This window comes from Geospiza fortis, unplaced genomic scaffold, assembly GCF_000277835.1.
Source record: "Geospiza fortis unplaced genomic scaffold, GeoFor_1.0 scaffold75, whole genome shotgun sequence".
Lineage (NCBI taxonomy): Eukaryota > Metazoa > Chordata > Aves > Passeriformes > Thraupidae > Geospiza > Geospiza fortis.
The window spans coordinates 4,223,662-4,238,464 of record NW_005054360.1 but is presented as its reverse complement, the minus strand read 5'-3'; the positions used below and the strand labels follow the sequence as shown (position 1 = coordinate 4,238,464).

Here is a 14,803-nt window from a genome sequence, read left to right as displayed (position 1 = left end):
AGTAATGCCATGTGTTTACTTTTCTTGTTAACTTGGGAAATACATAGAGGCAAGATACACAAATTTTTTGTCTTCTATAATTCAGTTTATTTTATTTATCAAGTTTGCTTTGTAAAACAAATCACTTCTCCTTAGGTATGGAACCATTTCCATAAGAAGAGACTAGAAGAGATGATTTGTACCTTCATATTGACAGAATACCCTTTTTTAACAAGATTTGATGAAATGTTCAGTAAATATCTGAAAATATCTCAATAGCTAAACTTATTGAAATGAAACTAGTCATACTAAAGGTGGCTCATCTGTGAGTAGATTTTGTAGAGAAGCTTCTCATGTTAATGTTCTCTCCAGAGCATATTAATATTTGGCAATTCCATTGTATAATTGACTACCTGTTTTTTGAAGAGTCTGTACTCACCATTGTGCAAACTGTCAGGTTTTGACTACAGAGCAGAAGCCAAGGCAAAGATAATGGCTTGCTCCTCTCCAGAAATGGTTTGATTTCCTTTCTTTCTTTGTTGGCAGTTTGGCTTCTCTTCTTACAGAAGTTCGCCCAACTGAACTTTTGTTTTGTCAAGCAATTTGAAAAAGAAGTGTAAAAATACAAGAACATTTTGCTATCACCGTGCTTATATATAGACGTACAAGCATAAGGAGCAAGTGAACTCATGTTTGAAAATTGTAATTCTCTGTTGTGGGGTGGGTAGTGAAGGCAAACATGACAATGTGCATGGGCTGCTGCTTGGAACAAATATAGATTGGTATTTTTCTTAAGTGGCACTACATACTAGAGAGCCCCTTTTGGCTCAGGCTGATCTAATAAAGGAGAAAGCGTGCTGGGGGCTGTGCCAGCAGCACAGCACTGCTGGGAAGGGGTCACTTCATCCAGTGCTGAGCCACCTCTGCTCAGGGAGCAGCTGGGGTTTCATAGGGCACTGTTTGTGTGTTTGTCATTGAGGGGGAAAGGAGTTGCTTTGCCTTCAGCTGCTTCATGAAAGCTAAAGTAGCTGAAAACAAGGCAAAGAAAGACCCTCTGTTAGAGTCTATGAGTATATACTGAGAAATCAAACTCTTAACTCTGCTCATTAATACTTTCCTTCATAATTAGTAATCTTTCATGAAATGTTCCTTTAATTCTAGTTCCATTATGCACTTACGTGTGTATTTATAAGTAAGTGTATACATATTTAGAAATGAAAGCATTTTATTTGCTGGAAATTACCTTTTGTTATGAAAATTAAAAATAAAAAAAATTTGAAAGCAAAGAGAAATAGTACAATGGTTGTGGGGAAAAAACTGTTAATTCTTTGTTATTCTTGTTTACCAGAATGAACATGAAATGGATTGACTGTTTTGGTGTTCGGTCATGTAACACTTGTTTATATCTCAGCAGCAGGAGTCCTTGTGGATTAAAAAAACCCACATGTTTTCATTGTGTGGCATGACTTATTGTATTTTTCAGTGTATTCATAATGCCCTGCAGAATAAGATTCTTTAATATTATTAAATGTAACATTAACATGAAGCTATTGTTGAGATTGAGACAAGTCATTTAACAAACAACTCCTGTCACTGTGTTTTCCTGTTAGTATTGCCAGACATGCACCCTCAGTTTCCTTGGGAACTGTTGCATTGAAGCATTAAAATCCAGTCCTGGTTTTTATTCTCAGCTGTTGCCCATTGTGCCTTTCCCACTGATTCAACTGTTTAGGTGCCATCGCTTTCACCTTTTTCCTTTGCACTTTGCATTCAGAGTTCTCAGTGCTACAATAAAGAGAAATACAGCTGACAAATCACAGCCTCTCTATTCTGATGCTGAGTGGGAGAGTACTAAGAGGTCACAAATTCAGGCAGTGAAACTTCTGTTTGGGCAAGGAGAGGATGGATGTGTGGGTATTTGCTGTAGGATAATAAATGAAATTGGAAAAAATTAAGTTCTATTTCAAAAGAAACTAACTTTAATGTGCCATTAAAGTTTCCAGAATGGATGACCTCTACATATATTAAGAAAATCTTATCTCTTTCCAATCAGTCTACCTTCCTACTGCATCATTTTTTACTAATGAAATATTTTTCTCCTGTCAGTCACGCCAGCTGCAAGGCTGAGGGAATCAGGGTTAATCAGCACAGATCTTGCTTGAGCTGTCAGGAAGAGGCAAAGGAAGAATGCAGAGGAGAAAACAGTCTCTTCCATAAGTTTTGAGAGGGAAATGCAGTGTATATTTTAGGTCAGGAGGTTGCCTTGGCTGGCCTGCAGCTTCCTGGCTGGACATTGTGCTAGCAGTGCCCAGGCTGCAGCCCTGGCAGCGGGGTGGGGGACACGTTGTCCAAGTCCACCCCTTGCTTTGCCAACAGGCTTTGCCTGCTTGCTCTTTAAAATACCTGTATGTCACCTTACCCTCCTGGTTGTTCAAGTTCATGTTGCATCTTTTTATTTTGCACACCACCCAACAGATGGCTTTGTGCTTGGAAAGCCACTGAGCTGTGCTTGGTTCAGAGGGGTTGGTTTTCCCTCCCTTTTCTCCATGTGCAGCCAAGCATCAAGGCTGTGGTTTGAGGGAACAGACCTTGTCCTTGAGGAGCTATGCTGAGCTCAATAACTCCTTACTGTATGAAACCACATTTGGTCGCAGCCAGCCTTCCAGAGCTTGAAAAATATTTTTCCTTTGTCAGAAACAATTTAAATCTAGGCAGTGTTTATTTACTGTCTGTTTTATTCTTCAGATATGCCTCTCCATGTCCGACGCAGTAGTGACCCTGCACTGATTGGCCTCTCCACCTCTGTGAGTGACACAAATTTTCCTTCAGAGGAGCCTTCTCGGAAGAACCCCACCAGGTGGTCCACAACAGCAGGCTTCCTCAAGCAGAACACCCCTGGTGTGCCCAGTGCTCATGAGAGAAAGGTATGTTTCTTTCTCCCACTTTAGTAAATAAATTACAAATGTGCGTGAATCTTGAATTGTTTTCTGCTTCTCTCATCTGCTCCTGGTTTAAACTTGTGTTTTCTGACCTTGTCCACCCAACCCCATCAACAGCAGTGAAGTGTTGGAGTCACACTTGTCCTGCTCTTCCCAGACTCTCGGTGATAACCACAGCAGTGACCCTGAAAACTTGATTTTTGCCCTTAGCTGTAGTTGAATCAATGACTATTCACTATTCTGCAAAGTTTTTATTTTTCAACTTTTTCTTAATGCTGGTAGGCCATGTCTGTAATAATTGTTACTGATCTCTGTAGAAGGCCTAATATCAGTGAATAATCTGCATGCCCACAGCTGGTCTGGTTTGTCTTGCTAACCCAGCATTGCTAATTTGTACCTTCTGAGGCTCTAGTGAATTAAGACAAAACACAAATTGCAAATAATTTCTCTCCTTGATAGCAGTCTTAAAAATAAAACACTGAAATGCAGTGTGAGTATTTTTTCCTTCATTTTTTCAATATGATTTCAGTATCTCTCCATGAATTGCATTATTTGCTAGAGAAGTCATCAAGAAGCACTCTTCTCAGCGCAATATTAAACAAATTGGAAGAATCATGTCCTTTTGCACCATCCCACATTGCCCATAATTGTGATGGTAACTTGCAGAAAAACTCAAAAGGAAAAAATGTATATTTTCTAATAGAAATGAGTAATTTTAAAAGAATGTTGCACTTTTGGTTGCCATTCTGACTACACAGGACAAAGTCTTCTTGGAAAATATGCAGCTTAATACAGCTTTTATTTTTTCCCCTTCATTCCTGTTAACTCTGTGCAGTATAAATGCAAACTAAGTCTCAGCACTCAGGATTCACACACCCCAAATAAAGAAGTCTTTGTACACTGCTAATGAACCAAACTATTTTCAGTGGGCCTTTGGTCATTTCTAAAGAATCTATAAAAGCTCAGTGCTCATAGGCATTGAGGTCCCTGTTCTGCAGAGGTGTCAGTTTAACTTGGTGTCATTAGGTTTCTGCTTAATCAGAATTTCAGGCAGATAATAGTATGTTTTCTGTCACTTCTACTGGTGTGGCACAGAAGTGTGTGCCCTTTTGTAAATATGTGTTTTGTACTACTCTGATTCAGAGAAGAAAAATGATAATCTAATCCATTTGAAGTATTAACATTTTCAGTTAAGTTTTGTGAAATGATAATGAGATGACACTTCGTTACTCCACAAGCATAGATATGAAGGGCTATACACAGCATAATCAGATTTCTTGGAGTGTCTAAAGTTAGCAGAAATTGGAGAGAATTGAACAGCAGCTAATCTTTCACCCTAGTCTCATCATTAGTTGTTCAGCATGTACTTATTCTTGGTTTTTATGAAAATATTTAATGTCTATTGGAGCATGGTGACCAAACTGGAAAGGAATGCATATGATCTCATGTAGGGATGGGAAGCAAGGCACTCGAGAACATTAAATCAAGAAGATTGGAAAGAACTGAAGTTACATTACTTAGTACAAAAGATGGTGATACATTCTTTTATCATTTTTGAGCACTCTATATACTGATCATTTGAATAGAGCAGATGACTATTTTAATAGGTAAATTGCAGTAAACATATGGAATGAAATAATTGCTTATGTGATGTGTATTGTGAATTAATCCTGAGTTCATTTATGCTAGACTGAGTTTTTTTCTGTTTTCAGTGTCTTGATTTCTTCATGTGAGTCAAGATTTTGTAGCCAATCTTATTTCTCTTAGGAATGGGCATTGAGAATTCTCATTTCCTTTCACAGTATTAGCAGCAATTTAATTTGTATTATTATTCTAAATGGTGGCATTTTTGAAGTCCCTGTCACCAGTCTCTTACCAAAGTACTAACAATGAATTTTTACAAATGTATTTGTGTTATTTGAGCTATAACAAGTCCTCTTTTCTTATGGTAGGTTGTTTTTCTTCAGCTACTCGGATAACAAAGAGATGGCTGTGCTTTGTTCCTGACTGTTTCATTGATTATAGATGACACAGACATTTTGAGAAAAGCAATGAGAACAGTCTTAATTTTCTGCTCAGTGCATTGGGCCTGAGCACCCATATATCTTTTGTGAGTGGTTGGCACTATGTAATGTTTTCACTGCGGCTCTCTTTCTTGACAGCACAAGAACATATGTTCTTGGGCTGAGATTTGCAGCACAGTTGTAGATTAGCAACTTTGCCCCAGCAGTATCTTGCAGAAACATGAAAAGGGTTTCTGGGAGAGTTGCCAAAAGCTTCATCCACCTACTGACTCCAAGAAGTGACATTACTTTCAGCCCGTCACCTCTAAAGAGAAATAATTGACAGGTAGAAACCCTGTCCAATTTTTGGAGGAATTAGCACAGGGGAAGCTGCATGTGTCTGGCAGAAGGGATTTATTTCTCAGGGACAAGTGAGAGAGGACGTCTTATTGGTGTTTGTTTCATTTTGGCTATGAAGAATTTGGAATGGCAGGAGAACGGGCAGATGCCCAAGCTGAGATGAAATGAAGGGGTGAGAGTGCTGCCATGCACAGAAGGCTGTGAGGAGCCAGGACATATGCCAGTAGTTCTGGGCAAACAGAAAAGGAAAAGGGTGCTGGGCAAGAGTAAAAATACGGGCTGGTGGAAGGATCCTACTAAACTGTAGTGCTGCCTGTAGTTACTGGGATAAATGGAAGGAGACACCAGATCTCCTGTGTCCCTAAAGGAATGACCAGAGAGAGACCAGGAGTATGCGTTGGAGGGGCCTGAGTTGTTCTTGCAAAGATTTGGATGTGTGTTGAACTTGAGATGCTTTTCTGTTATAATAAGTGGGATGTTGTGATATGAAATCCTTGCCCTAAACTGAGTGTGCATTCTCATCCATTTTTCAAATCATCTTGTAAAGAAACATATTTTTATTATCAGGATATCATAGTACATTCTCTATCCTTAGAATTGGAATCTCAGATAATTTCTACTTTCTATGTTTTTCAACTGTAAGAGCAACTGGCAACCAAGTGTTTTTTGTTCCAAGGTACTCATTTATTTACAAGTTACTGTAGTGCTGTTAACTGTTCTTAGCTAGGTGATTCCTGACCTAATCCTTCCCATGAATGGTTTCAACCAAATGAATAGGTCTTCCCATCTGTGAAATATTCATAAAATTGGCTCGTGATCACCTCTAGTTGGCAAATTTGCTTCTTGGGATTAATTGTTTTGAAATTGAATGTTAAAACCATTTTCAGATACTTTTGTGTGTGTGAGAGACATGTCTGTATTACCTAGTGACTCATAGCTTGACTTAATCCTGTCTCTTGCTTCCTTGAGCCATTCTAATGAAAAAAGAAGAAATCTCTAAGTAGAAATCTCTTCTCAGAGGCCTGGAGTAATACCTGATTTGCAAGGTGTAATTTTGTTTGAATTGTATTGAACTGTGCAGGTGAACAGATTGTACACAGCTGAAGCATATCATACATGCTTTTTTCCACTGCAGTAAAATCTTCTTTGATATTGTTGTTTTCTGAATAACTGTTGATGTGAATCACTTTCTTAATAACACAGTACCAAAGCCTATTGGGTCAGCTAGCTGTCCTTAATAGAAGTGAGTTGCATTGATAAAAATCATGTTTCTTTCCCCTTAGATGTTGTGCTACAGTTTTGGAAGAGTGTAAATGCAACAACCAGTTATGCTGCATCTTATAATGACTGTGAATTAATTATCCCATTATTTTATAATATGGGAATTAATTATCCCATATTATCAGTGTGGTTTTTTAAATTTACAATTCCATTTATGGTGAGGAATGACTTATCGTTACAAATTAGTTACCTGCCTTGATCCTGCTTCTCTGAAAGACTGAAGGCTTATCTAGTTAACCTGCCTTGCTTATTGCAGGGATACACTGTGGATAACAGGCTTATGACAAACTTCTCACTGTGACTTTTCTGATTTTGATTCATATGTTGCCCTGTCAGAGATAACAACATAGGTGCAGTAGAAAGAATTGGAAATGTAGGTTAAAAAGGAGAGCTCAAGATAGAGAAAAATGTTTGTGCATGGGCTTCTGTGCCTCTGGCTGCTGGGTTCACTCACCTGCAGCAAAGCAAATGGCACACAATGTGCTCTGTGGGGTGGATCAGCAACAGCAAGCACATAACTCAGTGTACTTGGCACACCATTTTGTAATTGCTTTTTTCCTTTGCTTTTTTGTCTCTGCTGTTTAGTCAACCGCCAAATTTTTTTGCTTATTTGTTGTTAAATAGGTTCGTCCATATATGTATTTTGAGGTGGAATATCGCTGTGCCTTGTAGGAGTAATAACTCTTTCTAGGATATGCTTTCTTCCTACTTGGAAAGCTAATTTTTTTGGGCTCTATAAGCCGCAGAGAAATAATTTGAAACTTCCCATGAATGCTCTAAGTCTCATCTAGCATCAGTGGCCTTACCTGCAAAACTGATTGTGTTTCCCAGATCTCCTATTGCAGGTAGTTTTGCTGTTCCTGTGGGCTGAGACTGATGAGTACAAATTTTCAGATTGCTGGGTTGCAGGGATTTATATTTATATGAAAGATGCAGTCCTTTCTAATCCTCTTTGTAAACAGAATGAAAAAAAAATTCTCTAATGAAACGTGTTTAGATAGGAGAAAAGCATGCATACATATTTTGAAAAGCTCCAACAACAATGATATTTCAGTTTCAAAATCAAATTTAAAGTGAAAATTAGTTTCCTTTACCTTGAAGTCCTTTGAAACACAGCTTAGTGACAATTATTTTGTCACTGTCACCAAAGATGTGGTATTACACTAGAATTGAAGTATAGTTCAGAGGATTGAAGGGCTCAGAGGATTAAAATTATGTGTTGGTGTCATTTTGTAGCCAGGAAGTCTAAATGGCATAGTGCAAATCTATTAAATTAACTGGTGAGTATTGTGGACTAAAAGACTGGGCATCATTCTGGGAGCCTGAGACCAAATTGTTGCTGATGTTTCTTGGGACCCTTAGTCTCTGGTTTTGACTCCTTCAGAAGGGAGATACTGTGCACCTGGTGAGCAGTGTTGGTGAAGTGCTGTAATACAGGTGAATCTGCTAAGGAGAAGTTCAGGATATCTGCTAAGAGCCTGGCATCTCTGTCATGAGAGGCTTTAAACCCCCACATGATGGATACAGCTACCTGCTTTTAACCTAAAAATGCAGTGTTTTAAACAGAAGTTCTGGGCGATTCAATAGCCACGAATATTTCTTCATCCAGGTATATTTGAGCCAGGTTTTTCCTTTTCAATGAGATGGTCATGAGCTTTGTAATTTCAGATGTGGTTTTGCATAGACTGAGAGGAAGGGAGAATGAACATGGGTTATCCACAGGTGGTGAAATAAAATGTTTTAATATGTAAAATGTTACAGGAAAGAGATTTATGGAAAGTCAAGAAAACAGAAGTTACATGCATCAGTTTTCTTCCTTTGTGGTAGTAACTTGTTGCTGGCAGCTTGTTGCATGGTGATTAAATAGTTAAAAGGAACTGTACCCAAAGAGAGTGCAATATGAAATCACCACAGTATGTGTTATTTTTGTCCTGGGGAGCATGTAAAATTAATGACTTTCACAGAATCACAGTTCAGCTGAGGTTGGAAGGTACCTCTGGAGATTGTTGGGTTCAGCCTGCCTGGTCAGAGCAGGAGCAGCTAGGGCAGGTTACTCAGGTCTGGGTCCAGCCAGGTTTTGAGAATATACATCTCCAAGGATGGAGCCTGCACCACCTTTCTGGGCAACCTCTTCCAGTGTTCGATCATTCTCAGAATAAGAAAGTTGTTTTCTTATGTTTTGATGGAATAATTTGTATTTCTTCATGTGCCCTCTGCCTCAGGTGCTTTCATGAATACCATGAAGAATTGTCTGTCTTTAGTCCAGTAGCTGGTGATATTTTAATGCAATGAAAACTCCACGAAAGAGCTCAAAATTCCTGACTTTCAAAATGTGAAAACAAATATAATATTTCTTAGTATCACCAGCAGTTTGGGAATAATAAGTGAAAAACCCTTGCCTAGTGCACAGAGGTAACAGCCAGTGTGCATCATTTGATGCTATGCTGCTCCATTAGCTGAGAGCTGTGTACATGGACAGGATTCAGCTGTTGGCATTCAAAAGTCAGTCATGACCACATGTTAAGTAGGCAAAAAGCCAACAGCAAAACAAATAAATCCAAAGTGAAGGTATAATTTTCTCCATCTCCTTTGTTGTTTTACCTCCTTTTGCTCCAAGTCATCCATTTGTGGATGCCCATCTGTCCAGTCTCCTCTCTGCCCCTCTAAAGATATCAATGCAAGATCTGAGAGCTGGTGAGTTTTTTCCACTTCTACTCTCAGGCTGAGCAAGTCTGTTAAACACATTGGCTTTGTTTTTCATCAGTGATGAAGGAAGGATGTGTGTTTGTGTCCCAGTCTCGCTGCAGGTGATGGGTGAGCAGTGTCTAGGTGAGCAATGCCTGCTCCATGGCTGAGGGGACTGGGTGCTGCATCATGAGCTGGGAGTGCCAAGGAGGGTCAGGGTGAGAGAGTCTCCCACTCGTGATAAAGGAGTACTGGAATGTGCACAGGTTGTTTGTCTTTCCCTTCAGTCAATGCAGTGTACAGCACCTCTCTGAGAGCCACTGAAAACTATACTGAAAACAGAAAGCTCTCAAGTACATGGTATAGGATAATTGAAGACTTTTCCTCTGCTATTTTTCTAAGTGAGGGTGTACTTTGTAAATTCCCATGTTTAAGTGTTTGTCTCTATTGGTTTTAATTTTTTATGTTTTTGCAGCTCTTCCTTGGTTTGAGGGTGAAAGGCTGGTCCTTGAAAGAGTAGGCTGATAAAAGATTGAGTAAGTTTAAAAAACACCCTGACAGTTAGATGTTCAGGTTTAGTGGATATTTTTATTTCCAAAGGTTAGAAGCACATATATTTTTCTTGGTAATAGATATGGATCTGTGTTTTGACTTGCTTCCATCTATTTAGTTGTAACCTACAACCAGGTAAACATATACACTTGTTGTTCAAGAGATTTTGCAGATTAAAATATTTGTCTGTCTTGCTTTCTGGTTATTAAGGTTATGTATTGGTGCAAAACACGTTTGGATTTTGGCTGAATGTATAGCTAGCAAGAAAAAGAAGTTTAAAGTACAATTCAGGTTGCAGGCTATGCTTCCCAACACTGTTCAGACATGAACCTGCAAATTTTAAACAGTGAATATTTCACCATTTTTTGCTAAATTTGTTGCATTTTAAAATTCACTTATCTCATCTAGCAATGAATAAAGACAAGACAACCAAGCAGTATCAGAATAAAATTCACTCATATGTGGAACTAATCAGTGCAAAGGAGTAGTAAAGCTGGGGAGAAGATGTTAAGCTTTAGTTAGTGGGGAAAATCAGCTCCAGTAAATACAGGAATTCCTAGTCACCTTTTGCACTTGTGTTATGACTGATTTTGAGGCTGTACAGAGGTCACTTTAGCCTGGTTTTGTTTCACAGACTGATGGGATGATCATTGTGTGCTACTATCCAGTATTTTTGTCTCTGTATAAACAGCTCTTCAGCTCTTGTGTACAGATGTCCAGCTAAAGAGCATTGCCTGCTGAGCCCATGAAGTAAATGAAACATGGACAAAAGCTAAAACAATAAGATGAAGGAAGATGGGATGCTGTTCAGTGTGAGGAACACCCGTAGGACTGCAAGGAGCCGAGGGCGTGTGTGCTGCTGTAAACTCAGATAAAAGAGAAACACTGCTACAAGCCCTGGCCTGGTTCCTCTCTGGGCCTTCCTCCACAGACCCTGGGAGGAATTGTGGCTGAGGTCTGAGTGAATTGGCAAGTTGTGTGAGGTGATGGATGCTTTGCTGGGAGCCCAGTGGATCTGCGGGTCCATATCATTCCATATGGAGGAAGGCAGTAGTGTGTAAGTGCTGCTGGGGAAGAGGTACCATGGGTTTGGGACATTGCCTTTGTGCTTTTGACCTTAAAAACCTGCTCTTCTCCATGCTGGCCAATGTAAAGAAGAAAGGAGAAAATCAGTTCCATTAGTTGGAGAAGACAGGCTGGTTACTTCATATCCCAGCCTCCTTTGTTCATGTCAGAGCATCAGATGCAAGTTGCTAAACATACAGACAGCCAGTTGCAGCGTTTCAGTGGTATGGCCAACAAAAAGCATCTACTTGGCATTTAAAAGGCTGCTGCTGCTGGTTTATAAGATATTCTTCGTTTTGAGATCGAAATATAAGGTCGTCATGAAGTTTCCTATGTCCCCTTGTTTCCTGTTTCCCTTAGCTTCTTAAATATATTTAATATTGACATTCTATTTGTTAAATCCTGTTTTCAGAGGCTGCTTTGAAATTAATTAATTAGGAGCTTTTTTTCCCCTTCTTTAATTTCTTGGCTCTCCCAAGGAATCAAATGCATCATGTCAACGCTTAAAATAAACAAACAACTTTACAAATTGTATTTTCTCTAAATCCAAATTGGCATAAAATTTATAAATCTGGCTACAAAAGCAAATATCTGGTAAAAATGGCAGGACTGTGCATAATTATATTATTGCATTTAAACAGATACCCATATGGATTCATGTACAGGTGGATATGTGTAAGAACTCTTTAGATGCCTTTAAAGTGGTGCAGAAAAAGAGAATATTAACTTGAATGAAAAATAGTAGAAGGGGAAATGATTTTCTAAGCATAATGTGTAGAGGAATCAGAACTGTAGCTTCATGACACTTTAACTTAACTGGTTAATTTATTTTTCTCTAAAATGGAGCAGTGGAAAGCCATATCTTTTTAGTTACGGTTTCTGAATTATAGTTACTGAATATAAACTGCTGTATCTTATTTGAGTTGTTTTGTATGTTATTGAGTTTTTTGCAAATATCCCTTGTGGGGGTTTATTAGGAGATTAATAAATAAGGAGTGAAAGGAAGAAGCAGCTTCTTTCCTGTCCCTCCATCTGAGAAATAACACTATTTGGAAACTTCTGGCTTTGCATGTGAACATGCAGAGATCATGACATTTTAAATTTTTGTGTTGTAAACAAGAGACATCAACAGAATGCTTTGGATGGACAGTATCATGTTTTTTGATTTGCTCTTAATTGAACCAATATTCTTTGGCGCTGAATGTTTACATATAACACCACTTGCACAGAGAACTGTCTGATTATCATGGCCCATAGTTACTGCTTTTTTTAAGGTCAGGCCTTGCTAGTCAGTCAAATAGTGACATGGAATATATAAATTGGAGTAGCACAACTCTGGAAATTTCTGAACTAAAGGTGATAGAACTTAAACAGAACACTGTCTTTTCAATTGCTTTTTTTTTCCTTTTTGCATCTAATGAGCTCTTCTAGAAGCACAGTACATTAATTCCTTTCATGGAGCTATACAGAGGGTCATTTCTGAGAAAAGTCTTTCTGAAAATATCCAAATAAATGTGAAGTGGTCATTCTTCTCATCTATTTTCACCATAAATAGAGCATGCAAGTTGTTTATTAGACTGTTACATTTGTATCTTCTGCAAATCGGTTTTTACCAGTTGGAAATGACCCGTGTTCCAGGTCAGAGCTGATAGAAGGGATGAAGCTGTGGTAATTCTTTAATGTGCGAGTCCTCTTTTACTTCCCTCCTTGGAGAGCAGCCTTAGATCAAAGGTTTCTGATACTGGGTGACTGTAATTCATTCCTTCTTTACACTAAATGTCTGGGCTGTGTCTGCATTATTGCAGCTTCTGGGGTCATGTTCTTCGGTATACATCAGGAAAAGAGCAACCTTGGAAAATGAATCTACTGGGAATAAAAGGAAGCTCACCCAAACAGTAGTGTCACTTTCCTGAGATACATGGATAGTTCTAGGAAGTGACTGGTACAATTAGTTTGGAGGTAAATTACTGACATTTGGGAGAAATTGTTGTTACAAGATGCTATGTTAATAGAGAGAACAGTTCCAAATCTGACATCTGTGTAAGCAGAGTTTTTTTAAAAATGGAATTTCTCTTCATGCAATGCATCTTGTGGGTTAGTTAATTTTATATATGTAATGTATTTTCCATGTAAAACAGACATTTGTGTGGCCTTCTTTGTTGTTTTTTTTTTTTTTGTTTTGGTATTTTTTTAGAAATGGAGGTCAATTTGGTGTTATTTCATATTTGTCTAAAATCCAGTTAAAAAGCAGCCGTGAAACCTCATCCAAATAAAAAACTCCAGGAATCCATTTGCTAGACCATCAGACAGCATGGAAAGTGGATCTGTGTGTATATTATTTCCTTTACAAACAGATGTTTTCATCAGACAGAGTTACTTACATAAACTGTGTGAATGTTTTGGTAATTAATTACAGCTTTTAGCATCCTGTCTGAGAGTGGCACCAAATTGTTCAGGGTCTAACATGGTCACAGTGGAGCATTAAAGGAAAGAACAACCTTTATAACCTGTATAATGATTCAACAACAATAATTGCCCTTATAGACATGAATTTGGCCGAAGTCTTTCAGGTAGAATTACAACCTCAAAAGACTAAACAAAGTGTTTTTCTTCATCTCTCATCACAAATCCTATCTCAGTCTGAGGCCATCATAAGGAACTAGAGCCAAACAAACAAGCAGCCTTTTCCAAAGTGCATAGGATACAAGGAAAAAGACTGAGTACCAAAAAAAAAAAAAAAAAAAAAAAAAAAAAAAAAAATCTGTCCCCAAAATGATCTCTCTTAGTGACTTCCTAAAGGACACATGGGACACATTTCTATTGCTGTAGAAATAATTTAAGTGAAAACTTGGTTTGCATTTTTGAATTGTCTTTCAGATAATTACTTTGAAGATGTCTTCAGTGTATTTTACCCCTGTTGTGATACTGTCTAGTGTAGTTTTGTTTTAAATAAGCAACCAAAATTTGCCACACTTTAGCCATTCAGGAGGTGAAACAAAGGGAAAACCCAGTTTTTTCACTGTTTGGAAAGTAGCAAACGATTTAGCAGACATGGAACTGTCACCACACCGGGTGGAGAATGTTCTGGTTGGGTTGTGATGCTGGGAGTTTGCAGGGGTACAACTGCAAGTTAAAATCACAAGTGAGCTCATGCAATGACAGCTAGTACTTGAAGTACACAGACCATTCTAATGCATAATTTCCTCTACCAGCTACAGAGTCTTTGATGAGACTCTTGTTATATATTGCAATTCATCTGAAATTAAAAGTATAGCAAAACTGCTTCATTTTTCCTGTCCCCTTTCACCCAATCCTCCAGCAAAACCCCACAGGGACACTATGCTGAACTAAATCTTAAAGTGTTAGATTCTGTGTCCTCATTAAAATTACTCCAAAATGCTGCAGTTAAGGGTAGTGGTGGTATTATGACTTGGCAGTTTTAGTATTATATTGATCAATTTCCATTTCAAAAATGATAAAGCTGACGTGGCCCATGGTCCCCAAAGATGTTTGGGAAAGAAACTTCTTTTTAAAAAATTAGGGCATTTAATTGTAACTGATGATGCATGTCAGCCCTGGTCCCAGGAGGGCTTACAGCTGCATTTCCAGAAGAAATGGGAATTCCCTGAGTGACCCTAATGGCTTCTGTACCATGAAATCTTCTCCTTTATGGTATTGTAGCTAAAAGTGACACACACCTTGTCGCCGGTAGGCCACAAGGTTTTCGGGGTGAAGGAAGAGACGAGATGGGCTCCATGATCAGAAGGCTTGATTTATTAAGTTATGATATATACATCTATTATAACTATACTAAAAAGAAAAAGAAAAGGAGAGTTTCCAGAAGCTGCTAGCTACCTAAGAATAGAAAGTAAAGAATGATCAACAAACCTTGCTCTCTCGGACTGTGTCCGAGAGAGCTCAGTTCCGGATTGGCCATTA

The 14,803-nt window shown here is 38.5% G+C and overlaps 1 protein-coding gene across 1 annotated transcript in view; it reads left to right on the top strand.

Annotated features, from left to right (window-relative positions):
• PARD3 (par-3 family cell polarity regulator) overlaps positions 1 to 14,803 on the top strand; it is a 397,383-nt gene that overhangs the window by 128,033 nt on the left and 254,547 nt on the right. The window contains exon 3 of the mRNA XM_031059323.1: positions 2,725 to 2,903. Within this exon, the coding sequence (XP_030915183.1) occupies positions 2,725 to 2,903 (179 nt within the window). The remainder of the gene's footprint in view (positions 1 to 2,724; positions 2,904 to 14,803) is intronic.